The sequence below is a fragment of the Schistocerca nitens genome, chromosome 7 (genome assembly GCF_023898315.1).
Source record: "Schistocerca nitens isolate TAMUIC-IGC-003100 chromosome 7, iqSchNite1.1, whole genome shotgun sequence".
Classification (NCBI taxonomy): domain Eukaryota; kingdom Metazoa; phylum Arthropoda; class Insecta; order Orthoptera; family Acrididae; genus Schistocerca; species Schistocerca nitens.
Window position 1 is genome coordinate 265,544,827 of NC_064620.1, and position 27,876 is coordinate 265,572,702.

Sequence of the window (27,876 nt, forward strand, 5' to 3'; positions counted from 1 at the left end):
TTCATCAATCTTTATAAACATTACATGAGAAAAATCAAAAGTAATTTCCTGTCAGGTCTGTAAATATAAATTGAGTTCTTACTTACCTAATCTCTGGCACTTTATGAAGATCTGGACTAGCTGCGGAAAGCGCCAAGCACATTTTGTTTTCCCTTAACTTTCATAATATATCACTGTCAGCTCATACAAGTAGTTTCATAATACACAAAAATGAAGTTAGGTATCCATTCAGCTGCAGGTGAGTAGTGAATGGCTCCATAACACACTTAAGGCCCTTACAAGATAATTAACTTTCGAGCATCCCTTCTTCTTCCAGCTTTAGTACAATGTACACACCTTTATACCCTAATGTGCCAAAACATTATAATCACCTGCTTAACAGCATGTTGGTCCAACTTTGGAATGAAATGCAGAAGCGATTCTACATAATGTGGATTCAACAAGTCCTTGGTAAGGTTTCCACAGGCACGTGGCACCAGCTATCTATGCACTGTTTACATAATTCCCTTAAATTACGGGCCAGTATTTTGTACGTGTGGAACTGGCACCTGATAGCATCCCGGATGTGTTCCATTGTGTTCAGATTAGGAAAATTTGATGGCCAAGAGTTCTATGCATGTTCATTATCATGCTTCTCAAATCACTGTGCCACGATCTTGAGTTTACAACACAGGCAGTTATCCTGCTGCAAAGATTCCACCACTGTCGGGGAAGATGTCAAGCATGAAGGGATGCATGTGGTCCACAATAATGTTTACACAGTCTACAGCTGTCAGGATATCTTCAATTACACTGCATATCTCACAGAAGCTGAAATGAATGTCCCCAAAGCACAACACTGTAGCCCATTGGCTTGCATCTGTGGAGTGGTGCATGTTTCAAGCAGCCCATTGCCTGAGGGATGGTGTATCAGGACCGAACCATCCACCTGGTTTAACAAGAAATGTAAGTCCTTCAACTAGATGACACATTTCCACTGACTCATGGTCCAATCTTGATGATCTCATGGTCACTGCAATTGTAACTGGAAATGTAGTTGGAACAAGAGGGGAACATGAACAGGCCGTCTGCTACAGAACCACATGTTCAACAATGTGTGCTGAGCGTTGTGCTCCAAAACATTTGTGCCTGCACCAGCATAGCACTCTGTTATCCAATCTACCACAGATTGCTGCTTGTTCTACTTTACAGAGTGGGCAAGCCTCTGAACTCAACATTCTTTGATGAGTGGTGGATGTCCAATGCTTGTTGCCACTTTGTGGTTTCAGTGTCCATTAACAACTTTCCACAGACACTCACAACAGATGTATGTGAACAAATGACAAACTCCACCATTTTCAACGTGTGTTACTGAAATTTCCCTTTTGTGGCCCTTATAATCAGTAGACTGAATCCTCATATGTATCTGTTCAATTTGTATTTTCCTTTGTGTAGTGGTCATAATATTTTGGTTCTTCAGTCTATGTTCACACAAACAAAGACTCATACTGTTCTCAAAGACTCTGGTAACATTCTGCTATAGTACATACAGCCATACACAAATACCCACAGATACATTTCTGCATCATTAGGTTGTTCTATGTGACTGGTTGTGTATGCTAATTTTTGTACGTTGTTCCCTTCCTACCTTTCCACTATAATAACAACTTTATAATATCTGAAGAAATAAATACAGTGATGGTCACAGCACTGAATAAATGTTAGAGACATAAGATAAAGCCACAATGTGTTTCTAGTTATATATGTGAATTACGCAAGTGGATAAAACCACTTTAAGGATGGAATATCACTAACCATAACCTTTCATTTATAAACTTTCAGATAGCCACACATATTTTTCTTGGACACCATGAAAAAGAACTATTTGAGATGCAAATAGGTCACTAAACAGAATCTACATATCTAAGTATGGGATTTGTGGGGCCACTTTAGTGCAAAACACGCTGGGATACAAAGTCGTTTCACTGAGACTTCATCATCATTAGTGGGCTTTTCTTTCAATTTCTTTTCCCTACAAATCATCAGACCACTACCCAATGTATTTCTTCAAATAGTGTGAAGTTTAATTCATCTCACTTTATTGAATAGCTTATATCATCTCACTAAATCATGAAAAAATGCACGTATGAAGTCCACTGTTATCAGGTTTTTACTGCTGGTGGGTTGACAACTGAGATACTTGCAGAGTTTCAGTTCCTGTGAATAACACTAGTGCACAATATTTTCACAACTGACACTTTCAGCAGCATGGCAGATCCATGAATCCCATACAGTTTCCTGCAGTCGTGGACAAATGAAGAGAAGAGTAGAAGTATACAATGACAGTCATTACAGATGGTTAGTTGATGTTATAAGCTATTCTTTGAGAACACTTTTACAGTACAGTAGTGGAGAAACCTGGGGTTGCCCAGGTATTTACTTACAGCTGTGCACCCACACCCTTACCATGCAGCATCTGACCTTATGCTTAACGTTTATGACATCATATCTCCTGAACTGTGTACTGAGCAATGATATAATTTTGTAGATATATTCAGCAGAAGATTTGGATACAGTCTGCAAAATTTGTTGTGAACAGAATTAGTAGCAAGGAAGTAGTAAATTAAAATGTCACACATGATGCAACAGTTTTTGGCAACATCAGGAGATAAGTCTGGTGATCAACAGAAGGATCCAACTACAATTTTATGCTCATCCTTGATACTGAGTTTTGCCCAAACAATCTAGCAAGCAGTCAATTTCTATCTTGGTGGATTTGAGTTTCTTGTCTACTGTGCAATTTCCCAAAAATGTCACATTGTCAACATCCAGTTATAACCAGCTTTCTGTGCCTGCCTTTTAGGAGAGCTTCAAACTCTGACATTTCACTGCAAATGCTCTGCATAATATAGTCACCTGCAGGGCGCACTTTTTTGGATCTTACGCTGATATTTCTGGGTTTCCTCCAGTTATTATTATCTGAATGGGATGGAACCACCTATCTAAAAAAAAAAAAAGTGTGTGCACCCCGCACACACAATCCGCTACCTGGGCAGCAGCCTCTGATGGGTAGTGCACACCTGATCCATTTAGGGGGATCCTACAGTTCTCAACCTTATGGCGCAACTTAACGTCTCTGATTCAAGTCTTCCATTTGACTCACAACCAGGAGACCATGATCTGTTCTGGGGACAATGCTGCAAATTGCGAGCTTCATTGAAACTCCATGAGGAAGGCTGGTATTCTCAACCTCCTCTGCCAGGCACATGAATGATCAAAGTATGGGCTACAGGAAAGAAATGAGAAATGAGGGATGTTTTTAGAGTTATGCAGTAGGTTTCACTTACTTGGAGTAAACATCCTCTTCCAAAACCACAGAAAAATGTGTACTTCAAAAGAATCAGGAGGCACAGAAACATATTAACAGAACTGTATCATACTTAGATAAATATCTACAAATCAAATACCATACCACAAAACATACACTAGTGCAGAAATTAGACTCAATTATAACCTAGCAGTCACGATCAGTACGCTAAAGAAAAAGAAAAATGGGTATATGATGAATTGGAAAACTAAAAATTACGGACAGAATTAGATGAATCACAAATTCTCTGAGGCAGCAACTAGATGAATGGAATGTAATAAAGACAGAAATAAAATGATGGCACAAAAGGACACCATTATTCATTACTGATGTAAATGTGGATAGGAGAAAAACCATGGATAACCGAGGAATATTCCAGCCTACCGATAAAAAGAGGAAAAAAATTTATAGTCAATAAATTGCACTGCTTAGCCCTTCCTATAGTCCACAGCGTGCTCCACATTTTACCTAATTCTTCTTCTTCTCCTACTACCACCACCACTACGAAATTCACAATATAGGGTATTTTGCATTCAGCCTTCAGGTCTCGTCTCACCAATAGTGCAAAAGTCCAGTGTGTAACATAAGTAATGGAAGGAATAAGTTTAACACTGTCAATGTTGGGAAACCCGTCTGTGTATAGATTCAAGAGAACTCAATATTTGGATAAAACTATGAAGTTTCATGTTTCTTTTGGTTCCTTGTACCTACTTTTGTTCAAGAACTTTTCTTAATTTTCATCTTAGTAACTACTCACCCCAATTCTCTGACAAACTTATCTTTATTCATTTCCTAATATTTTCCAAATTACTTCTAGTTTTGTTACTTTTACCTGAAATAAAAGACTACAATATTTTTATATACATTAAATTTTGAAATGGTGTGTGTGTTAAACTTTAAAATCAAAATGTTATCTAGAGCAATACAAATACCTTCACTAACTTTTTGCACTCTTGTGTGCACATACACACTTAAGTCCATACATTAAGGGATTTTTGGACTTGTAAAACATGAAATATGGTGGTAACATGTGCACGAACAGTGTTGTGGAACCACTATGATACAAGACACAGTGATAAATACTCAAGATATACTAGATAATAAGCCTTTGGGCATGGTGGTACTTACCATATGTAGCAGCCCTCTGCTGACGGCATGCGCAACCTCAATATGGGTTGTGATACTCTCACATGGCAATCAAGGAAACACAATGGCTCCCGAAACTATAGATGAGGTATTCAGCATGGTTTGCAACAACACTCCCAATCTGGACGAGAGTCATCTGAAGGTCAGCAATGGTCTGTGATGGCAATGTCAGGGTGGCTATTCTTAGAGTCTTATTTATGCACACTATAGTATCCTATTCATCAGATAACTACCAGGCCACAAAAAAGTGTGGCCTGTAACTGGAAGATGTCATTGCTATGGACCACACCTGTTACAGTATCTAGGGGAACACCTCCATTGGTGCACAACCATGTAATATGATGCTATTCCAGTTCCCGATGAGAATACTGGCATATCATGTCAGTTCATTTCCAAAATATTGACATGCCTGACATATGTCCCTATGGCACCTCTCCAGTATACTCTGTGACTCACCTATGACCATATATTATCTCAATGGTTCTTGGTCACTCCTGGTAAGCAAAATACCACATTCAGCAATGTATGTGTCACATTCACACCGTTGGATGCATTTGACCCATCACGAAACATAAGAGAAATCTCTCAAAGCTAACAAATCATGGTGTAGTGGGAAATGTGAAATCCAGAGACATTGCAGAGCCTGTGTTGTTGGTCAACATTGGGCATTTAAGGCAAGATAAATGATTGTACCACTGGGATAACACATATGTAATCATGCCCACACTGTCATGGAATGAGTTCTTCACGTGGAATCTTCTTCACAGACTGAAATGTGCTTGTTCACCATTCAGCTACCAATCTACCTTGGGCTGCATGCTCAGCCCCTCATCTGCCAACAACCAATCCTTCTGCAATATGACTCAAATGCAATATGCCATCTGAACCACTTGACTGTTACAGGTACCAGTACCCTGCATACTTTCTTTAATTGTTTCCATTATAGACATTGCCACCATATTTTTAAATGCCAAATTGCCAACGATACCATCAGAAATGAAGAACTGTCATCAACAGATACAGAGACTTAAGCAGTAATGGGGAAAAAGAACTTGTGGATACCACTCATAGCCAATCCAGCAGGAAAGACTCGTTTTCACATGTCACATGTCAGTTCTATGAACAAATGTGTCTTAGTGCAATTTATAGCTACGCATTTCAAGATGAACACTCTTGACCATGCTATGCACAAATACGGAGGGCACATGAATTTTATTTATTTATTGATGAGATAAGGGTGATGTATCCACATCTGTTGCTATAGATGCACTTGAGAATGGACCGTGCCCGAAACTGGTAGTCCAGAAAAAAAGTAATTTGAAATGCAACCTGATGTAACCATGTCCTTCTTCAAACTTACCTGATGAGCATGAATGCAATTTTATGAGTGTTTTATAATTGCAATCTTCCTCCTAAAGGCATGCATCTATGTGATAGTGATTACTGTGTCCAAGATTTACATTGTAAGTTTCAGTCCAAACAAAATGACTAACCATCTGCACTATAGAAAGACATCAAATTTGCAAAATAAGAAATGAAGTTCAAATAATTTACAGGAATGCAGCTGGGTGATATCATTGACAACTGTCCATGTTTCAACAGGAACACACCCTGCCATTTTCAAGGCATAATTGGGGCATGTAATTGCTGTGCAATGGATTTTAAAACCTTGATTTTCAGAGAAACTCCAGAACGGTAACATTCACACACTCACTATAAGTACTTCTGACATCGATCATCATTAGTTTGTGATGGCACTAGTGTTTACAGTGTGTGGAAATGTTATGTTTCCAGAGTTTCCCTGAAAACCAAGGTTTTAAATTCACTTCCAGAGCACTTATTTGTTGTAGATATGCCTTGAAATTGGCAGGGTGCGCTCATGTCGAAGTATCAGTGCTTGTTGACGATGTCACCTGGCTGCAATTCCATAAGTCATTTGAACACTGCTTACACCAGGAGAAACTCAGGTCTCAAGAAATGAAGTTAATTAAAATCACTATCTGAAACACGGTTCATTTACTTTCATTCGATAGACAAGGAGAGAAGCAAATGTGAATTCCATAAGCATAAAAGGAAAAAAAAATCAAATATCACTTCATAACAAGACAATCTATACCTATCACCCCTGTGTGTGATTGAAGGGAACAATATCAAAATGAATAGTGCATACAGCAAAACTTGCCTCCATCAGTTTCTATTTTAATTCTTAAATAATGATAATTATATAAATGTTGTCACTTGCATTTCAGTTTACAAGTAGATGCTGTAAAGTGGCATGCCATTATAGTCCAGAAATAAGCACAGAATCTTCATTGTAATATAAATGCCATTGTATAGCCAACGATGGTAAGTGAGAGTTCCCAGCAGTATGAGGTAAAATAGCAACTCAAATATTAGTAAACTTTCCAGCGCATAGATGCTTTTGTCCTATCTGACAAATAAATAAAAAATTATGTGATGTACCAGCAAGTTTTTATTTCTGATTAAAGCTCACTTCCCTGCAGGGCTGTTTCCAAACTTTAACAATTTCCCAGCAGCTGTGCAACCGAAAGTAAAGAAATTGATAAATGAATATACTTTTGTCAGAAATGAGTATTGTTTGACTCACTTAAATGATGCAGGACAAACTATACATATACTAGGCTATGATGGATTGCACATTCCTGAATAGGAAATACCAAATGAACATATTCTCTAATCTTTGTGGTATAACAAACAGCTATTTCAACTCTGATCATGTACATGATAGTAAATTAACAGATAACTGTACATACAAATGCAGGTTTCCTTGGTGAATTGCACTGGTGAAATCCACACAAAAATTCAGCCAAAATGTTCTGACAATGTCTTTCATTTTCTGGAATCCCACACAGCAGGCCAATTGCATGTGCTCGGAAGCGAGAGTGTCAGCAGTTGGAATACAGGAAGTAGGGTAATGGCCACGCAATGAGTGCACTATCGGTCTGTACTGTTGTGATGCTTCAATTATATATGGCACATTCCTAGCATTTTTATTAAAAAACTGTTGACCTGAGTTAAATCACCTTCAAAAGTCACTTATAGAGCAAGCTTCTGTTGCCACTGAAATGGTAGGCAGCAGGATCTGGGCCAACACACAGCCCACAGGGGAAAGAAGAAGGTGCTGTTGGTAATGGATGCAGCGGCCTCAACCTTCAAACAGGTAACAACTTGAATATAATCATATTTAAAAATCTTAATGACTTAGAAACCCAAAACTCAGGAAACTTCTCAGTTATCATAAAAAGATGCCACAGTATATAAATTCATAATAAATAAAATTTAGTAAGAATAGGTGGGGAACATATAATGAACCCAATTACTCTTGAGTTTATGAAGGTGCACGAAGTTCAGTTCAAACCAACAATGATATCAACCTTAGAGTCAGTGGAGTTGCGGTCTCCAAGTGGAGAGACAGCCTCCAAGAGTATGGGAAGTAGGCTGTAATTTAGTCATACTGAAGCCTCCACAAGCAGTGAGAGAGTTAATTACATTGTTCAATTTTAGACAGTTTGACAGATAATATAGTTACAAGTAAAATCAGGCAAAGAAACACCTATGTTATTTTTATGAAGCAGTGATGCCAATTCTGTATATTGTGAGTGTTTGCCAACATATAACTGCCTTCAGCACTACACGCAAGGCTGAATGAAAGTATGATACATAAAAGAGTGTTATATATTAAGTACCTACTTACACAACCAAAGTCATTCTATTCCACAGTTTGAAAATTGCAGTAGGTCATGGAAACATGATACAGATGCCATGTGATACGAGATAAGAAACACTGCACAACACTGTAGCTTCAGCAGACAACTGAAATATGACAGACTGCCATATTATTCCATATGTGGGTCAATAACAAACAATTAAATCAGTGTCACCGATGGATAGTGTATTAGGAAATGATAGAACTTGCATGTAATGTCACCAGGTACTAGGAATGTTAAGTATGGCATCCAACAGACAGGGAGGGACAGAACAGTACCTGTAGTGTTACAATGTCCCTTGTTGGTGCTCTAGTCACACAAAACTACTGGCAAATTCAGATATGTCATTGCTGCAAGCAGTCGATTTTCATGCACTCTTATTTCTATTCTGTCTTGAACCGCAGAATAGATTCCCTGCCAAGATGACATGAAAGGAACTTGTTGAAATGACACTCTGAAATGAACTTATTACTCTACTAATTTTCTGAGAACAGAAAAAGATAATTATTTGATTTACTTTATTGTTAATTTCCCTTCAAAACACAGATTAAAAAACATGATACCACCAACATTAATTAATTTAGTAGCTTTTGTAGACATATGATGTGTTGTTAACCAGAGATTGTGTCAAGAAGAAAAGGGCACATATTAATCTTTCCCTTCCAAATGGAATTGAGTGGTCAGAATGGCCTCTTAACAAGTGTCTGTTTCGTCCTCAAAACCCTGGAATTTGCGAACAGATATTTCTGATGTTCTTCTGTGAAGCTCAAGTAGGTAACTTTCTGAATTAATAACACATTTAAAAACATGTAATTGGATCTGCAAATAGTGATCACAACACTAAGTCATGACTGTTAATTTGAGATTTATTCATTACAATGTGTAGTATGAAGCTGTAGCTATCAGGCTGAGAACTCTAGTAACCTGTCATTTAAATGCATAAGAAAATCTTCTTCTCTAGACTTGCCTCCTCATTTCTACAGTTTTTCTTTCACCTCACTTTTGTGAAGTTAACGATGAGAAAATTTTCTTAGCAAAGGCTCAAAATTCATCATCACTTTACCATACTATTTATGGCTAACAGTGACACCCAACCTTATGAAGGGTATGATTATTTGTCTATGCACTGAACAAAATAGGTAACTTTCACTGACTGGTATATTTTGAAACATATGGATACTGACAGGTTTGTTTATAATGGCCTTGCATGATTTTTTTTTATCACTGGTGCTTACCTGCATGTATCTAAAATGGAAAAAAGGCAATGCTTCGGTTGTACTGTAAAACACGTAATAACTGAAAGTGGCTAAGTTTCAATAATAAGGAAGAAAGAACGATAATATCACTTCCCACTCTTTCGGTGTATGTGCTGTATCTTCAGAAAAATGACAAGGTCTTCAATAGAAAATTTCAACAAGGGTGGCTGTTTTACACAAACTACGTTTCACTCATCATACACGACAATCTAAAAAAGGATTTCCTGAGCCCTTCTGTAGAAACTTTATGCAACATATTTCAAAAGTTTTGGTGAATAATAAATTACAATCAAGCTTACATGTAGTTGTACTGAATCACAAGAAGAGTACAACTGTGATGCAATGAAATATCTCAACATACCGGATGAAAATTCTTACAAATATTTCTTACCTTGTTCCGTTTTATCAGGACCATTTGGATTCTTAGACCCACTAACTTTTTTGTCTGGGTTCTTTGGTGAACAATTTTTTCGTGGTGGGCGAGCCGTAAGGGCTGGTGGTACCTGCAACAGATCGAGAATGTGATAAAAGTGATTGATCTCACATTAATCTTACCAAAATAAGAAAATAAGAAAAATTTACAAAAAATGTCAAGATGGAACCAAGTATTCACAACTGAGGAACACCAGTCTAACATACAAAAATTGCTGTGCTGCACTGTATGACCTACTGCATCTATGCAAGAAAAGTGTCCATTCAAAACTGGACAAAAGTGTGGTTTTTACAATACTCCACCATAAACAGTTATCTGTGTAAACATGAGCATATGAATACAATTAGAGGTGAAATAATACATGTTTAAAGATTTATTACCTGAGTAAAAGTGGAAATGCTGTAAACATAAAACTGAAGATTTTTACCTCAATAATTGCTGTTATATTACTTATAAGTCCGTGATTAAGATATACTTCCATGTGAAACATACCTTTGTGACAGAGGGACATGTTGTTCTGAATACAGCAGTAGGATGCTCATATCTATTACACTTACCTCAAAGAATGGAAGAGATTCAACAATGTAGATACATGGTGGAGGAGTAGCTGAGATCATAATGAGTGATTTACATGACTCCCTCGGTTTGCATCCAGTAATGATTGCAAAGGGCCTCTTTTGCAATACTGAAATATGGATAGTTGCTTACGAGTTCCCCAAAAATAAGACCCTAAATCAAGGACCGAATACAAGCAAGGATGATAGTATTTCATACCCTTTCTTTTTTTTACTGCAAAATTTCAATAAAAATTATGTGTTTTTCCTTTCAGATAATCCATTTAAAATTGCTTTGCAACCATTATTTTAAAATTTTGTTTCTGTATTGTTGATGATGTAGGGCTGCCTCCTGCATATTTTTGCCACCACACTTACATGTATGTTTTGCAGGCAAATTATGGGCCCTGCCTCACCTAGGAGGTTATCTGTAAACGGAAGAAGCAAGGTACTGTGTGCAGTCAAGCCAGCAGCAGTCATCACAGTATTTGGGGGCACCAGTCTTGCCACTACATGGCATGCAAGTCGCAGCACAGGGCACTGTAGTTGTGAGAACTAATTTACGTCCACACAGTCACATGCTCATGATACCACGCATGCCTCCTTCCAAAGGCATGTACTCGAGTTGGTGCTCTGTCCACGGAGAGCTCATTACATACCGAGCAACCAACAGCCACCACACCTCAAATCTCTGCTATGGACACCAGCTGCTGCAGCCGCTTTGGTGCCGTGCTGCCCTCGTTCTGAGGATGCTGCCCTTCCACCAGCCACTCCAAGGGCAACACTATGCAGTATTTGTTGTGACTGCCCTCGTGCTCAACACCTTGTGGGACTATGTCATTCCCAGTAGACTGCCTATGACCTCTCAGTCTCAGACGATTGTGTTGTCACAGCAGCTGCTGCTAAGCAGGAGACTGCCTACAAGTTACCAGCCTCATGGGACTGTGTCATTGTTAATCTTACTTGTTCCTCAGTACATTACAGATCTTTAGTTTTGCAGACATTTTTCCATAAGTTGTAAATAGTTTAGTTCTTGTAATGAACAGTTGTGATTGCAAAGTGTATATCTCACTTCAGCGAGTCTCGTTCCTCTAGAAAGGGACAGAACATGTACTGTTATCAACTGAGTGATGACTAGCAGAGATAAATAGAGAGTGTAAATATCCTTGTTTTGGACACTGGCAACTTTTGTTAAAGTTTTCTTTCATGGTGTTAGCAGTTTCTGCACTAATATGTAACAGTTACTGTGGACTACTTATTTCTGAATTCACGTTGTCCACAGCAAAGAACTTTGTTTTTTATTTTAAATTCCATGAGTGTCGTAAGCAATTTTTACAATTGTTTTTAAAATATAAATAGGAAACTGATTATTTACATTATCCCTTCCATCCTTTTTTATGAAGTGGAACTACCTTAAAAGTTGTCAGTAGATAAGGAAAACTGCCTGCTTGGATTAAGCAGTCACACAGAAGCATCAGTGGTCTGATTATGTTTAAAGAACTCTTCTTTAAGATTGTTCATTAAAAACTAGTCACACAGAGTCTTTTTTTAAGTCAGTGATTACGATTGCTTTTGCTACTACATGTCCTGTGACAATGGTATGCTTTTGCTACTACATGTCCTGTGACAGTGCTAATGTACATTGACCTACTAAGTGTATTTACCTTATATTTGTCAGCTTGAGCATTTTTCTCCATTAGAAAGTACACCTTTGCCAGTATCAGAATAATATCCCTCAAATGTTTCTTTTTTTCCCCTCTCTGCACTGTACTACTCAGAGAGAGATATCACTTGTCTATTCTTATGAATGTTTGCTATTATATAATTGTATATAGGTAAAACACTAAAAGTTATAAATACTATAAAGTCACCATACTCAGATCGCAACACAGGCATGCACCAATTTACATAATAAAACACAGAAAAGCAATGTGGCTTCTTTTATACATTGTTCATACAATACAGTGAATATTGTAAAGTTCCTGTACTTGGATTTCCAATAATTTTAAAGGCCAATGATAATGTAAAAAGCCAACATGTTTTACTTTGGAATGCCAAAGAAACAAAATCTAACATGCCAATGACAGAGACAAATCCTCTATTATGTTTAACTTATTATTTATTGTCATTTCACAATTTAAAACAAATGAAAACATGATGCTATTTCTGAACACAGCTGGTACTACACATATTCAGACTGAAGCAGAGATCTATCATTCAGAGCTAATCATATATTTGGCAACTTAAACGTGCAACTGTGATTTGCTAACAGTGAATCAAGTGCAACCAATGGTTCTGCAGAGAATTTCTGTTCAAAGAGTGAGGGAAAGAAACAATGATTTAGTATCATACTGACAAGATTATCAGAGAGGGATTGGACAAGAATTGGGAAAGAAAATAGTAATATCCTTTTCAAATGACCCACCCCCACCTTATTGATACCACACCAGGCAGAATGCCTATCAAGGTTGGCAATAAACTGTGTAAAGGCCTCATCAATCCACAGAGGGCTTGAAGGCACACCTCCTGGTGAACACACAAGCAGCGCCACCACCAAGACAGCTTAAGGAGGATGCAGCATTGATTTCACCCAATTTGACAGACTGACGCAGAGTAATGACATTTTGGAAATACATTTGCGTAGCTAACATATTTAAACATATCTAAAAACAAAGATGATGTGACTTACCAAACAAAAGCGCTGGCAGGTTGATAGACACACAAACAAACACAAACATACACACAAAATTCTAGCTTTCGCAACCAACGGTTGCCTCGTCAGGAAAGAGGGAAGGAGAGGGAAAGACGAAAGGATTTGGGTTTTAAGGGAGAGGGTAAGGAGTCATGCCAATCCCGGGAGCGGAAAGACTTACCTTAGGGGGAAAAAAGGACGGGTATATAGATGATGTGACTTACCAAATGAAAGTGCTGGCAGGTCGACAGACACACAAACGAACACAAACATACACACAAAATTCAAGCTTTCGCAACAAACTGTTGCCTCATCAGGAAAGAGGGAAGGAGAGGGAAAGACGAAAGGATGTGGGTTTTAAGGGAGAAGGTAAGGAGTCATTCCAATCCCGGGAGCGGAAAGACCTACCTTAGGAGGAAAAAAGGACGGGTATACACTCGCACACACACACACACACACACACACACACACATATTATATATATATATATATATATATATATATATATATATATATATATATATATATATATATATATAAAATGATGTGACTTACCAAATGAAAGTGCTGGCAGGTTATAATAGAGGGAAACATTCCACGTGGGAAAAATATATCTAAAAACAAAGATGATGTGACTTACCAAATGAAAGTGCTGGCAGGTCGACAGACACACAAACATACACACAAAATTCAAGCTTTCGCAACAAACTTGTTGCCTCATCAGGAAAGAGGGAAGGAGAGGGAAAGACGAAAGGATGTGGTCATTCCAATCCCGGGAGCGGAAAGACTTACCTTAGGGGGAAAAAAGGACGGGTATACACTCGCACACACACACATATCCATCCACACATATACAGACACAAGCAGACATATTTAAAGACCAATATGTCTGCTTGTGTCTGTATATGTGTGGATGGATATGTGTGTGTGTGTGTGTGTGCGCGCGAGTGTATACCTGTCCTTTTTTCCCCCTAAGGTAAGTCTTTCCGCTCCCGGGATTGGAATGACTCCTTACCCTCTCCCTTAAAACCCACATCCTTTCGTCTTTCCGTCTCCTTCCCTCTTTCCTGATGAGGCAACCGTTGGTTGCGAAAGCTAGAATTTTGTGTGTATGTTTGTGTTTGTTTGTGTGTCTATCGACGTGCCAGCGCTTTCGTTTGGTAAGTCACATCATCTTTGTTTTTAGATATATTTTTTCACACGTGGAATGTTTCCCTCTATTATATTCATAACATATTTAAACGATTAACATCGCAAGATAATGGGTTAATGTAACTACAAGGTAACCTGTCATGAATATGAAATGCTGGTACATTAATAACCAGCATAGCCGCCAAAATGTTGACTGCAAGCACATAACTGTACATGCATTGTGTTGTACAGGTGGTGGATGTCAGTTTGGGGGAACGAGTTCCATGCTTGCTGCACTTGGTTGGTCAATAAAGGGATGGTTAATGCTGTTTGTGGATGATGATGAAGTTGTAAAATGGCTCTTTGTCTTAATTAAATCAATCAATCTCCTTAAAAACTTGCAACCAGTACTGATACTAAGAATTGATTCCAACCCCCACCTCATTCTTCAAAATAAAGATTCACTGTTTTTGCAGTTATGTTATTACTCATATCGTATGTGCTGCATTTGACATATCTAACACTTCTTATAATCAGCATTCTGTGGAAGTAAGTTCCTTCATTATAACAAATTCCAACAATTTTAGCATAATTCGATGCTTTTCCTTTTCTTTCCGTTTCCTTGGCTTGTAAGTTTTCTAGAATACTTCGGCTTCTACATGGTATTATTGCCTACTTATATGTTAAAGTTGCATTTCTTAAAATTTCTGTAATTTCTCTCGATCCACGTCTTACCTATTCTATTGTCTGTTTACTTAGACATCCTATCCTGATGTGCACCTGGTAGAAATTTTCTCTCTTCTCTGACACAAAAAATGCTGCTTCCTCCTCCTTTCCCATGAAGAGTGAAAGATTATTTGGGATGACAATATTATGAAAAGGATACAGTGCTACTCACCATACAGAGATGTTGAATCACAGACAGGCAAACAAAAAGATTGCTAAACATATAAGCTTTTGGGCAAGTTGTGCTTTTGTGTGTGTGTGTTTTGTCTACTTTACAAGATGACATTTTGGCTGAAAGCACACATGTTTAGAAGTGACTCAACATCTCCTCTACATTGTGAATAGCAATCTATCCTTTTCATAACACTGTCATTATTCCAGCCTGGATTTTCCATTATTAGAGATGACTTGCTTGTATTATCTTCCTCCTAAAAGTATGACTTGAAAAATAACTAACACTAAAACAGTGGAAAATCCACAAATGAGATTTACATTAAAAAATCCACATTCATTTGTATGCCATGACATGAACACGTTTTAATCAATCAGGTGTGTGTGTGTGTGTGTGTGTGTGTGTGTGTGTGTGTGAGAGAGAGAGAGAGAGAGAGAGAGAGAGAGAGAGAGATTATGTGAATATGTGTGCACTTTTCCTTTCTGAAGAAGGCTTTGGTCGAAAGCCCATTCATAACAGTCTGTTCATCATGCCTATCTGCAACTCAATGTGGCATTTTCATGGTGAGTAGCAATCCTTCATTTTCATAATATTGTTGATATTCCAACAGACTTTCCATTGTTTGTTGCACTTCAATCAAAGCCTTACCTTGAAGTTCTAACACTTTTCCTTGAAGTTCTAAGACTTTTAGATTTATGTTTTGAATACAAAAGGTGGCATTTCTACCCAGAAATGTGACCTGTTTCTAAAGTGTCTAACATTTCTTCATTTATTTCACTTGTTTGTTTCTAAATGTAGAAAACATTCTTTGAGCAGATTATTGATATTTTACACACACATTTTCCACTGGCAGCTTTTTTGCATTTCTAACAGATGCTATTACTCTTGTTTTCCTTGCACTTTGCAATCTGACATGTTTTGCTATTTTGATTTGTCCAGTTCTATAGAAGCTTTTTAGTTCTACAGGCTTATCCTGCTCTTTGTTGTTCCTCCTTCATAAGTTAATTTACCAGCTGAAGAATTAACACTTTCCTCTTCAATTTAGTTGATTGTAAATGATCCATATGTTTTCTGCTGTCACGACAAGGATATTGCTAAAGATAATCATCATTCATCTCCTGCATGCAACCTTAGTTGAATATTCACGAATCATTTGACCTATGATGTCCACAACAAACTTCGTGGTATTATGGATGGTAAAAGTTTCTGTTTCTTCTTCACTCACTGCTACAACAGAATGTAGTGTTCTGAGAATAATCTCATTCTTATTTTTCCCTGCTTTGTACACTGTCAGGAGCACTCTGGTTTATGAGTGTTTTTCAAGATAGTGGTGGAATGAAAGTAGGAATTATTGTTCTTCAAGCAGTAGAGGATTTCTTGGCAAGTGTTGATCACTGTTCCCACTAATGACACTTTCTTCTGTTGTAGCTTCTTGGCATGCTGAAGGGATGGGAATAAGTTGCCCGTTGTCATGTTCTTTCACTGATTTTGAAACGTCTTCATGACGCGAAGAATGACATACTCTCCCATCGACTGGTGACCTGATTAGCTTAGCTCTGTTTCCAACATATGACAAGGCCTTGATATTGTACTTGGATGCTACATCTGCAGTTATCCAGAACTTCAGTCTGTATTTGTCAGAACGGTTTGGCATAAACTGGACAAACCTGCAACTGTTATGCATGGAAATATCTACTTATCAACTCCAATATTTTCACCTGGGTGGTAACATCAGAAGCAGTTTTGAATAAATTGTTCCACGATTCAGAAGGAAAGTGAACTTGTCAGTAGGGATGCAATGAGCTTGGGATGACTCCTCATCAAATCAGAGTAGTATCATATGTTCATGTAATCAGTACCGTATTTACTCGAATCTAAGCCGCACTTTTTTTCTGGTTTTTGTAATCCAAAAAACCGCCTGCGGCTTAGAATCGAGTGCAACGCAAGCGGAAGTTCTGAAAAATGGTGGGTGCCGCCACAACTTACTTCTGCCGTTGAATATACGTAGCGCTACACAGGAATGCTTTGTAGGCACAAAGATAAATACTAGCACCACATCCTCTGCGTCAGTAAATAAAAAAAAAAAAATATGGAAGACAAGCTTTTTTTCTCCGTCCCGAGTTTCGACCCCTGCATTTTCATACATTATCCAACGAAGTAAATACAAATTCCGTATTGTTCATCTTCGAATGTAGCAGCATTTCAATGTACTATGAAAATCCGACTGGCAAGACTTGTTTGGGATGTTTGTCAATATGGCCAACTCTACGTTCTGCATTTCTTCCTATCTGTGAGAAGAGATGGTTGTTAATAGGAACTTTTATAAATTGTGAATCACATGCAGTATTCTCGTCACCATAAGAATAATACGAATATAAACCTTTTGCCATGTATTGTTTCATGTTTGCTGCTATCTCATTTAAATCCTATCTGCCTAATAAACTACGAAACTAGAGTGAGACAACAGCAAACGCGGAAGAATATACATACCATGTCATGTTTATATTTGTATTATGCTTAATAGTGATACAGTCAGAAATGAAGCACAGCAATTGACTAGATTTTTAAATCTAAGATGACTCTAATTTCTGTGTAGACTGTAATGTACTAAAGAGGCGCCTGCAAATATTTTCAAACGGAGGAAAAATTTCGCTAAACTCTCGTTCAGAACATCTATCATACGCAGTCTATTATTTGGTTCTTGTTGATCATTATCAAAGAAAGCAGCAGTGTAAGTAACAACAAATAGCAGTTTCTTGCCATTGTTTCGCTAATGAGACGATTCCTCTTTTTTCTTTAAAAAAAAAAAAAAAAAAAAAAAAAAAAGCGGCGGTAGCGCGCACAAAAGCAAACCATGCCGCGTGCGGCAACAGGCCGAAAACACGCACTATCAGAATGCGGCAAACAATGCTTGACACAGTACAGTAATGCATTTTCAGCTTAGAGTGACGTAAACACCCATAACAAAGAAAACTGCGCTTATCAGATCAAAGAAAAATAAGCAATCAATTCAAACCAAACTAAGCACGTGGAAAAGGAAGAGTACCCGTATAAATACGGACGGAGCGCCTGACGCATATCAATGGCTACCTGGTAAAGCTTAACTGCTAAGCTTATGACTCGAACCAAACTACTGTAGCTGTATCGTCATTCATTCGACCGAAATTGTGTCTCATATTACAATGGACCAACATTGTTTCGATTTGGAGATGCGGACTATAACTTTTCTCTCCCCTTGAATTTCGAGTCTCAAATTTCAGGTGCGGCTTAGATTCGGGAATTTTTTTTTTCCTTGATTTCGAGTCTCATTTTTCAGGTGCGGCTTAGATTCGAGTAAATACGGTATTCCGTCATTTTATCTCTTATAAAATTAGGCTCCAAAGAACATGACCAATGATCAGTATCTGATAAGTCATGTGCCAAAGAGTTGGCAGATGCTATGGGCCTCACGCATTTTTATTCTACCTACTGTCCAATGGGAAGACAGTGGTGTCCAAATATAAGACGAGTAGTCATAATTTTAGCTCATTTCTAAAAGTGAACATTGGCCACACAATACACCGACAACACCACAAAATGTAACAGGGGAATTCTGTAATGTTGTCTGAGCTAGTCACAATAACCCAATCAATTAGTTTTCTGCTGATTGCCATAAGAAAGTAATTAATGAATACCATATTATTTTGAAGTCTACAATTACAACTGTCCATTCTTTTTATTAAGGTGTATTTCTTTTTCTTACAATACTTTTGACACGAGCTGCCTAGAGCAAAGTTGCTGTATTGTTGGTGAACTATTGAGTAATTTACTGTACTTTCGCAGTCCCTGCATTTCCTTTGTGTTTCTTTGCCGGTCACTGTGGACTAATAGGATACAATATTACTACTAAATTGTAGTACAAGATATCGAGAGTGTGAACTATAATTTTATTTAGGAATTGCGTAATTTGCCAACAGGAAAAGGAGAAGCACTGAAGAATAAGGTGAGCTTACCTTTTTGTTTATTTATGCTGAAGTTAAAAAAGCCTAGTAGGTTCTATGTGCAATGTATACAACAATATAAGCACCAATTACTGGTGTTTGATTTGATAGTAAAATTTTACTGTTAAAACTGATTTACTTCCAAATAGAGCAAAGATTTACTTGTGTTATAACCTTTAATCACCAATAATTGCGTGGATATTCAAACACACTCACACAGAAACAATAGCTGGTTAGATGATAACTCAGTATCTCTCATTCGACTGCCGTGCCGTGACATGCGGCCGGCGCCGTTCGTAGCTAGGTGGCGCTCCCGCGCTCAGCCGAGTTGCGGAGCGCCTCCATCGCCGTTTGTGCGTACTGTCGTGGCGGCACTGTCACAACACTTTTCCCCCCTTGAAAAAAAAAAAAAAAAAAAAAAAAAAAAAAAAAAAAAAAAAAAAAAAAAAACACTCACTTCCTTGGAGACATGGACAGTGCGGAGACATCCATGGCCTCTTGTGAGGCCCCGAGAAGATCCCGCGGAGAAACAAGAGAGTATGGTCGAAAATGTCCAGGACGGAAGCTCATGCGTGGAACGTGCCTCCTGGATGAGATGATGGGTGAAAAATCCGGAGCAGCATCCATAGGTGTCGTGGACCTCGGGGTGTGCTCCAGCGAGATGGGTCCCGGAGAAGGCGGCGTCGTGACTGGGGCCGATTCCGGCGTACTCGGAAGCGGTAGCGACGTCGGCTGCATCAACACGTACGGTAGACCGACAGCAGCGACATGACTGGCTTCTCGAGCTGGTGGAGGCAAAGGAAGAGGCGGTGGCACCGGCGTGGCCACCACTCGTGGGCGCATCTGGTCGTAATGGCGAACAACCATGCCGTCGTCCGTACGTATTTCACAAAGCCAGCGGCCGCTAAGAGCCTTGACCACCCCTGGAATCCATTTAGGGCGAGATCCATACCCTCGTGCCCACACGTCGGCGCCCACCGAGTATTTTCCCGCACTAGGGGACACAGCACAAGGCCTGACAGGGTGAAGCAGGTGCAGTAGAGTGCGCGGTTGGCGGCCATGCAAGAGTTCAGCAGGGCTGCGATCACCCAGAGGCGTGAAGCGATACGAACTCAGAAATTGCAGCAGAGCGTCATCTGTGGAAAAATCACTAAGGAATTTTTTTTCATCTGGCTTTTGAAAGTGCGGACAAGGCGCTCGACCTCCCCATTCGATTGCGGATGGAAGGGCGGTGCTGTAACATGATGAATCCCTTGTCCAGTACAAAAAACACGGAAGGCCTGCGAAGAGAACTGAGGGCCATTGTCCGTGACGATCGTGGATGGAAGACCTTCTAGCGCAAAGATTTTGGACAAAGCCAGCGTCGTCGCCGCAGTGGTGGGCGACGGACATCGAACAACAAACGGAAACTTCGAGAAGGCGTCAATCAACAGTAGCCAATAAGTACCGAGGAAGGGGCCGGCAAAGTCAGCCACGGAGAGGGCATTGTACGAGGTGCAGCCAGTTGTTGAGCACACTGACCACACGCAGCAACCATGTGGGCGATGCCCGAATCAATACCAGGCCAATAAGCGTGCCTGCGGGCCAGGGACTTAGTCCGAGAAATCCCCCAATGGCCTTCATGCAACAGTTTGAGAACATCTTTGCGAAGAGAGGCTGGCACCACGACCCGTGGAGATGCGCCATCCGTGGCAAGAAGAACAACACCATCACAAACAGACAGACAAAGGCGCAAGGCATGGTAGTTGCGAAGGGGATCCGATGCCCGGCCCTTGGTCCTGTCCGGCCAACCCCGTTGAACAAAACCTATCACCTGACGCAGGACCGGGTCCCGCTCAGTAGCCGACGCGACCTGCGAACCTGTAAGTGGAAAACCCTCAACCGCACGACGTTCTTCCTCATCAATGTGGAAACAGAGTAGTTCATCACAATCGAAAACCGGGTCGGGGCCCATTGGCAATCGCGACAATGCGTAAGCGTTGGCGTGCTGGGCCGTGGGGCGATAGTGAATCTCATAGTGAAAACAAGACAAGGCCCAACGTTGCAGGCGGTGAGCTGCCTTATCCGGAAGCGACGCCGATGGGCTGAACAGAGAGACCAGCGGCTTGTGGTCGGTGATGAGGTGAAACTTAGAACCATACAAAAAAACGCTGAACTTTTTTAGAGCATAAATGATAGCGAGCGCCTCCTTTTCGATTTGAGAGTAACGCCGTTGCACATCGTTGAGGGTCTTGGAAGTACAGGCGATGGGTCGTTCCGACCCATCCTCATACCGATGGGTGAGACCAGCCCCTAGGCCATACTGTGACGCATCAGTCGCCAGAACCAAGTGCTGACCCGGACGGAATGTGGCAAGACAAGGCGCCGACTGCAAATGAGCCTTCAGGCGGACAAAAGCCTGCTCACACTCGTCGGACAAACAGAAAGGGACGTTTTTGCGTAACAGCTGATGCAGAGGATGAGCTATCGCCGCTGCGGATGGAATGAATTTGTGATAATAAGCAAACTTGCCTAGAAATGCCTGTAGTCCTTTTACTGTAGACAGCCGGGGTAGAGCGTTAATGGCTGCAACGTGCTGATGTAGAGGACGTGTACCCTCACGGGACTAGTGCAAACCAAGATACAGAATGGAGGGTTGGAAGAACTGTGACTTGTCCAGATCGCACTTCAACCCAGCCGAATGCAAAACCCGAAACAGTGAACGCAAATTGCGAAGGTGCTCCTCAGTGGAGGCCCCCGTGACAACAATGTCATCCAGATATTTGATGCAGCCGGGAACGGAAGCCGTGAGCTGTTCCAAAAACCGCTGAAAAATGGCCGGGGCGCTAGCAACACCAAATGGTAACCGCTGGTACTGATACAACCCACAAGGAGTGTTGATGACGAGAAATTCCTTGGAAGAAGCATCCAACAGCAACTGATGGTATGCCTCCAATAAGTCAAGTTTGGAAAAGAACTGGCCCCCAGCGAGCTTGGTAAATAACTCCTCAGGACGGGGAAGAGGATAAGTGTCAATGAGGCTCAGAGCGTTGACAGTGGCTTTAAAATCACCACACAATTGGTTTAGAAACCACCACGATTGGCGATGCCCATTCGCTGGAGGTAACAGGAAGGAGAATCCCTGAAGCTGTTAACCTGTCTATCTCCGCCTTGACAGGTGCACGCAACACCACCGGAATAGGGCGTGCCCGGAAAAACTTAGGGCGAGCTGTAGGTTTAAGAGTAATGTGGGCTTCAAAATCCTTGGCATGACCCAGACTAGCAGAGAACACGGACGAAAATTCAGAACATAATCCATCCAGCTGTTGATACGGAATATCCTCAGATATGAGGTGCACATCATCATCAATGGGGAACCCGAACAACTGGAAAGCATCATAACCGAACAGGTTTTCAGTGCCCGCATGATCCACCACATAAAACGTGAGGGGCCTAACAACAGACTTGTAGGCAGTGGAAGCATCAAACTGGCCAATGATAGGAATTTTCTGTTTATTATAAGTTCTCAGATTTCGCGTAACGGGAGACAAGGGAGGGGAGCCCAACTCCAAATACGTGCGAGAATTAATGAGAGTTACTGCAGAGCCAGTGTCCACTTGCATGCAAATGTCTTTATCCAGAACACGAACAGTAACAAACAACTTATTTGTTTGAGAAAGGACACAGTTAACATCCATGTCCGATGCCTCGTCCTCGTCGACATGAACTTTAGGGGACTGACACACAGAATCAATGTGGCCTTTTTCCTACATGAATTACACGTGGCCCAACGTTTTGGACACGTGGCCCTGTCATGCTGTACGAAACAACGTGGACAAGAAGGAAGTGCGGAACGAACCTGCTTCTGTGGTTGCTGTTTTCGCTGCGAGCGTTGCGGCCCAACGCGAGTGAACTGCCGCCACATCTTCGTTCTCTTGTGAAACAGGCAAATTGTCCGAGTCGAAAGTTGACTGTACAGCGCCTACATCACACCACGCGTCTTTGCGCGCCAGCAGCGTGAGACACTTCAAAGGATTGAGCGATGCTTAGAACTTCCAACAACGACGGGTTTGGCAATTGTAGGGCACGTTGCCGAACTTCTTTATCGGGAGCAACCCTTAGAATAGCATCCCTAACCATTGAAGCAGCATAAGACTCATGATGAGTGTCCATGACAAACTGGCATTTCCTACTCAGACCGTGTAGTTCCGCCGCCCAAGCCCGGTAAGATTGATGGGGCTGTTTACGACACCGGTAGAACACGACGCGGGCGGCGACGACGTGGGTGTTTTTGCGGTAATAGTTAGGCAATAAGTCACACATTTCTTGGAAGGACAGGGAGGCAGGTTCCTGCAGATGGGCTAACAGAGATAGCAGCTGATAGATCCATGGGGAAATCCAAGATAGAAATAACGACTTACACATAGGTGCGTCGACAACGCCGAAAGCCAAGAAGTGTTGCCGCAAACGCTTCTCATAATCCTCCAAGTCTTCAGTGGCCTCATCGTAAGGAGGGAATGGAGGCGGAGAAGAGGAAGACAGACGATGAGTAAGCGACGTCGACAACGCCTGAATAGCAGCCGTCAGCTGTGCTTGTTGTTCAATGAGCGCTTGTATAAGCTGTTCCATGTCTGCCCCGTCACAAACACAGAAATCCACAATGCAGTGAAAATATCCGACCTCGTCGCCAAAAAGTGTTATAACCTTTAATCACCAATAATTGCGTGGAAATTCAAACACACTCACTCAGAAACAATAGCTGGTTAAATGATAACAGCTCAGTATCTCTCATTCGACTGCCGTGCCGTGACATGCGGCCGGCGCCGTTCGTAGCTAGGTGGCGCTCCCGCGCTCAGCCGAGTTGCGGAGCGCCTCTATCGCCGTTTGCGCGTACTGTCGTGGCGGCACTGTTAAATGTCGCGGCACTGTCACAACAACTTGTCATTAAGAAACCATGGTTAGGATTGATGTTTTCAAATGATGCATACAGTGGTGTAGGGCTGGGTACCAGGTTTCACACTGTGCAGCCATACACCCTCGTTGACCCTTGTTCATGAAAATGTGATGAATACAATTTCTTGTGAGACACTAAACTATTAAAAATAACATCAGTTAACCCAGTAGTTTGGTAGCATAATGGCTATGGCGATAAGCTTGTAAGCTAACGGTCACATTTCAGTACTTACAGAATTTTTTAATTTTATTTTTTTCAATCCTTATCAAAATGATTGTGGTCTTCCCCTTTGTTCCTTATTTTTATCCTTGAAAGCCTCATTTCAATAACTGTTTTTCCTCATTACTTTGCACATGTTAAATGAAGTGAATTTGTATTAAAATTTGATTGCATTAAGGCAGCATTTATATTTTAAATGTTTGTATGACAATAACTGTCCAAGAAAATGTACATACTGTTTTGGGGGCAATGATTCAAAACGTGTCTTAATCAGGGAACAATGGCTATCGCTTGGTATGAAATTGTAGAAAACTTGCAAGTGACTAGCATTTTGCAGCAGTTGTCTGATCAAGACCTTAATATGGGATATGCCCTCTATGAGTTGTTATCCAGATATGTCCAAGCAACGCGGTCCACATTATCAGATACTGAAGCAATAGCCAAAATTCTGATCAGCTGTGAAGAATACGAGGTATGATTGGAAAGTTTTAAGAATGGATCCGCTACTGCTTACTGGTTTGGCGGGCAGGTACACGGAGGGTGAAGAGTGAGTCATTGCTTTGTCCTTGCCCTCTGACAGGAAACTGCGTTTCCTTTATTCGCTTCATTGTGGCAGCTGGTTGAGTGCGGGTCTGTCAGGGTTTGTTGCCAGATTCTGTCTGCGGGAAAATGGAGATAAAAAATGGAGCAACGAGTTTGTGTGAAAGTTTGTTTTAAAACCGGAAAATTAGCTTCTGAGACTTACGAACTATTAAAAACAGCTTTTGGAGATAACTGTATGAACCAGTCAAATGTTTTTGTCTGCTTCAACAGATTTAAAAATGGCTGCGAATCATTTGAAGATGAACCGCGGTCCAGCCGTCCTTCCACCTCAAAAATGAATGAAAATGTTGTGAAAGTTCACGACTTAGTGCGCTCTGATCGTACAATTACAATTAGGGAGATGGCTGATGAACTTAATTTAAGTTTCTATGCAGTTCAGGCAATTTTAACTGAAGATCTGAACATACATCTAGTGTCCGCAAAATTCATTCCAAAGGTGTTGTCAAGTGACCAGAGACAATACCGACTTGAAGTGTGCCAAGAACTGATTAATCAGACTAAAAAGTGACCCAATTTGTCAAATAGAGTAATTACAGGTGACGAATCATGGGTATATGGATATGATCCTGAAACCGAAGTTCAGTCTTCGCAGTGAAAGACTCCAGGTTCACCACGACTGAAAAAAGCACGGAAGTCAGTAGAATGTGAAGACAATGTTCGTGAATTTTTTCAATTCTACCAGTATTCTGCATCAAGAATTTACCCCTGGAGGACAGACAATTAATCAGGAATACTACAAATGTGTCCTTGAGCATTTGCCCGAAAACGTGCCGAAGAAAAGGCCTGCATTGTGGAAAGACAGGAGTTGGGTGCTACACCATGACAATGCTCCGGCTCATTGTGCCTTCTCCATCGTTGAATTTTAGTCCAAATTCAAAATGCCTGTGCTTCCACAACCGCCATATTCCCCTGATTTGGCCCCTATGGGCTTCTACCTTTTCCTAAACTGAAATTTTAACGGAAAGGGAAGCAATTTGACTCGATTGAAGACATCCAGGCAAATATGGAGAGTGTCCTTAACACACTTCAGGAAAAAAATTTCCAGGAATGTTTTCGAAAATGGAAACACTGTTGGAGTCGGTGTGTTCAGTCAGAAGGGGACTATTTTGAAGGAGATGCACCACAGTAGCATGTAAGTACCATCATTGTACAATTACAAGCCCATTCTTAAAACTTTCCAATCACACTTCTTATAAGCAACAGACTTCAAGACAGCACAAGCGAAATAAGATACGACTATTTTAGCAGCTGGTGGTCTAGCGGTTCTAGGCGCGCAGTCCAGAACCGCGCGACTGCTAAGGTCACAGGCTCGAATCCTGCCTCGGGCATGGATGTTTGTGATGTCCTTAGGTTAGTTAGGTTTAAGTAGTTCTAAGTTCTAGGGGACTGATGACCACAGATGTTAAGTCCCATAGTGCTCAGAGCCATTTGAACCAAGCCATTTTTTTAGCAGCTCTGTTACACTCAATGAAGATGGAGAAAATCAAATAGCTGGACAACATTTTGAAATTCACATGTTTATTTCATAACTGATAATATGTTGTCTGTGTTAGCTAAATGCATGGAAGTTTATCGTCAAGTTACTAGGATATTTGGAGTACTTCAGCAGTTTATGTCTTTAACTGCAGAATATATCTTGAAAAACAACTCCAGTTATTATAGTTATTTACCAAGACAATTTGGATGAAAGTCTAAATGATGAACTTCTCAAAACCAACATGGCTGCTGCTTCTTGGGGGGGGGGGGGGGGGGGGGGGAAGATAACCTTTCTGAACTTTTAATGGAAAATTCATTAATTTGTGTTTCAAAAATTTAGAAATAGACTTGTCTGTTATCTTGTCTTTGATACCACCTCATCTTAACGAACATAGAATGTTATTTGCTTACAGACATTGATTTGTCTAGTGTTCTCTCTAAATTTGCCCAAATTAAATTACAAAAAGCTTTTGGAAAATGCTGTTTTATTTTTTATCATAAAGTTTGAGGTCTAAAGCAAACCAAGGGACTCTTCTTAGGATTTGCTAGAGTTCCCACACTGGCATAATACAGCACTGCAAACGTTCATCCAACAAGATAACTTTAGTACTAAAAGTATCTCTGGGGGCAAAGATGCCAATAACTGTCTCCAATTCTACCAACGATGTTGTCCAAGTGCTGTTTTTTTAATTTTGTTCCAAGTCTTTGATTCTGTGTTTTTTTTATGATATGCACCACCGGTGCATCAAAAAGTAGTCGGAAGGCAATAGTGATGGAGGTATCCACTTGATGGTAGGCATATGTAGTGGGTCCTCCTCTCCCCTTAAGGACGTTCAAAACAGCCCTTCTTCCAGGAGATGGTGTGTTAGCAACCTTCCATTCCACCTCTAGCCATCTTCTTCACTGTTGTGCCAGTTGACTTCCAAGATTGACGTAATAACTGAGACATCCACTGATGGTAACTCCTCCCCCATCTCACTACTTTCATCATCTGTTGACTGTGGCAGATAATCACCATCTGCATCCAATAAGTCACTTTCTGATTCAGTATCTGAGTTCTCCACAATGTGCGAAACCTCTTTATCAGTGAGACCACGCGGCAACATTACAAACTGAAAATGCCTGTTACAGGTAAAAAAAAAAAATACTATCAATTGATGAGGCAAGTAACAGGAGTAACACATGAAATATTACTGAAAAGTACCATTACAATGACAAGGGTGGAAATGCTTTCAACACTGCATCTATCATCATTTGAGCCAGTAACTGCTGACCAAAGCAAAAAGCAATGCAAGTACGTCCATAATTATGAGAATAGCAATATTCTAAAAAGGAGTTAAGCCAGGGGTCAACTGATCCCTCCAACTGTTCTAGGTGTACTTAATGAAATTACCATGAAATCATGAAAATTCAGCAAATTGTAACACACTGTTGCCAAAAGTAGAAGGAAATGTCATGAAGTTTATTGGGAAAAAGTTAAA

General features: G+C 40.4%; 1 protein-coding gene across 1 annotated transcript in view; it reads right to left on the minus strand.

Annotated features, from left to right (window-relative positions):
• Positions 1-27,876, minus strand: part of LOC126195387 (protein piccolo) — a 645,505-nt gene that overhangs the window by 491,324 nt on the left and 126,305 nt on the right. The window contains exon 8 of the mRNA XM_049933978.1: positions 9,868-9,979. Within this exon, the coding sequence (XP_049789935.1) occupies positions 9,868-9,979 (112 nt within the window). The remainder of the gene's footprint in view (positions 1-9,867; positions 9,980-27,876) is intronic.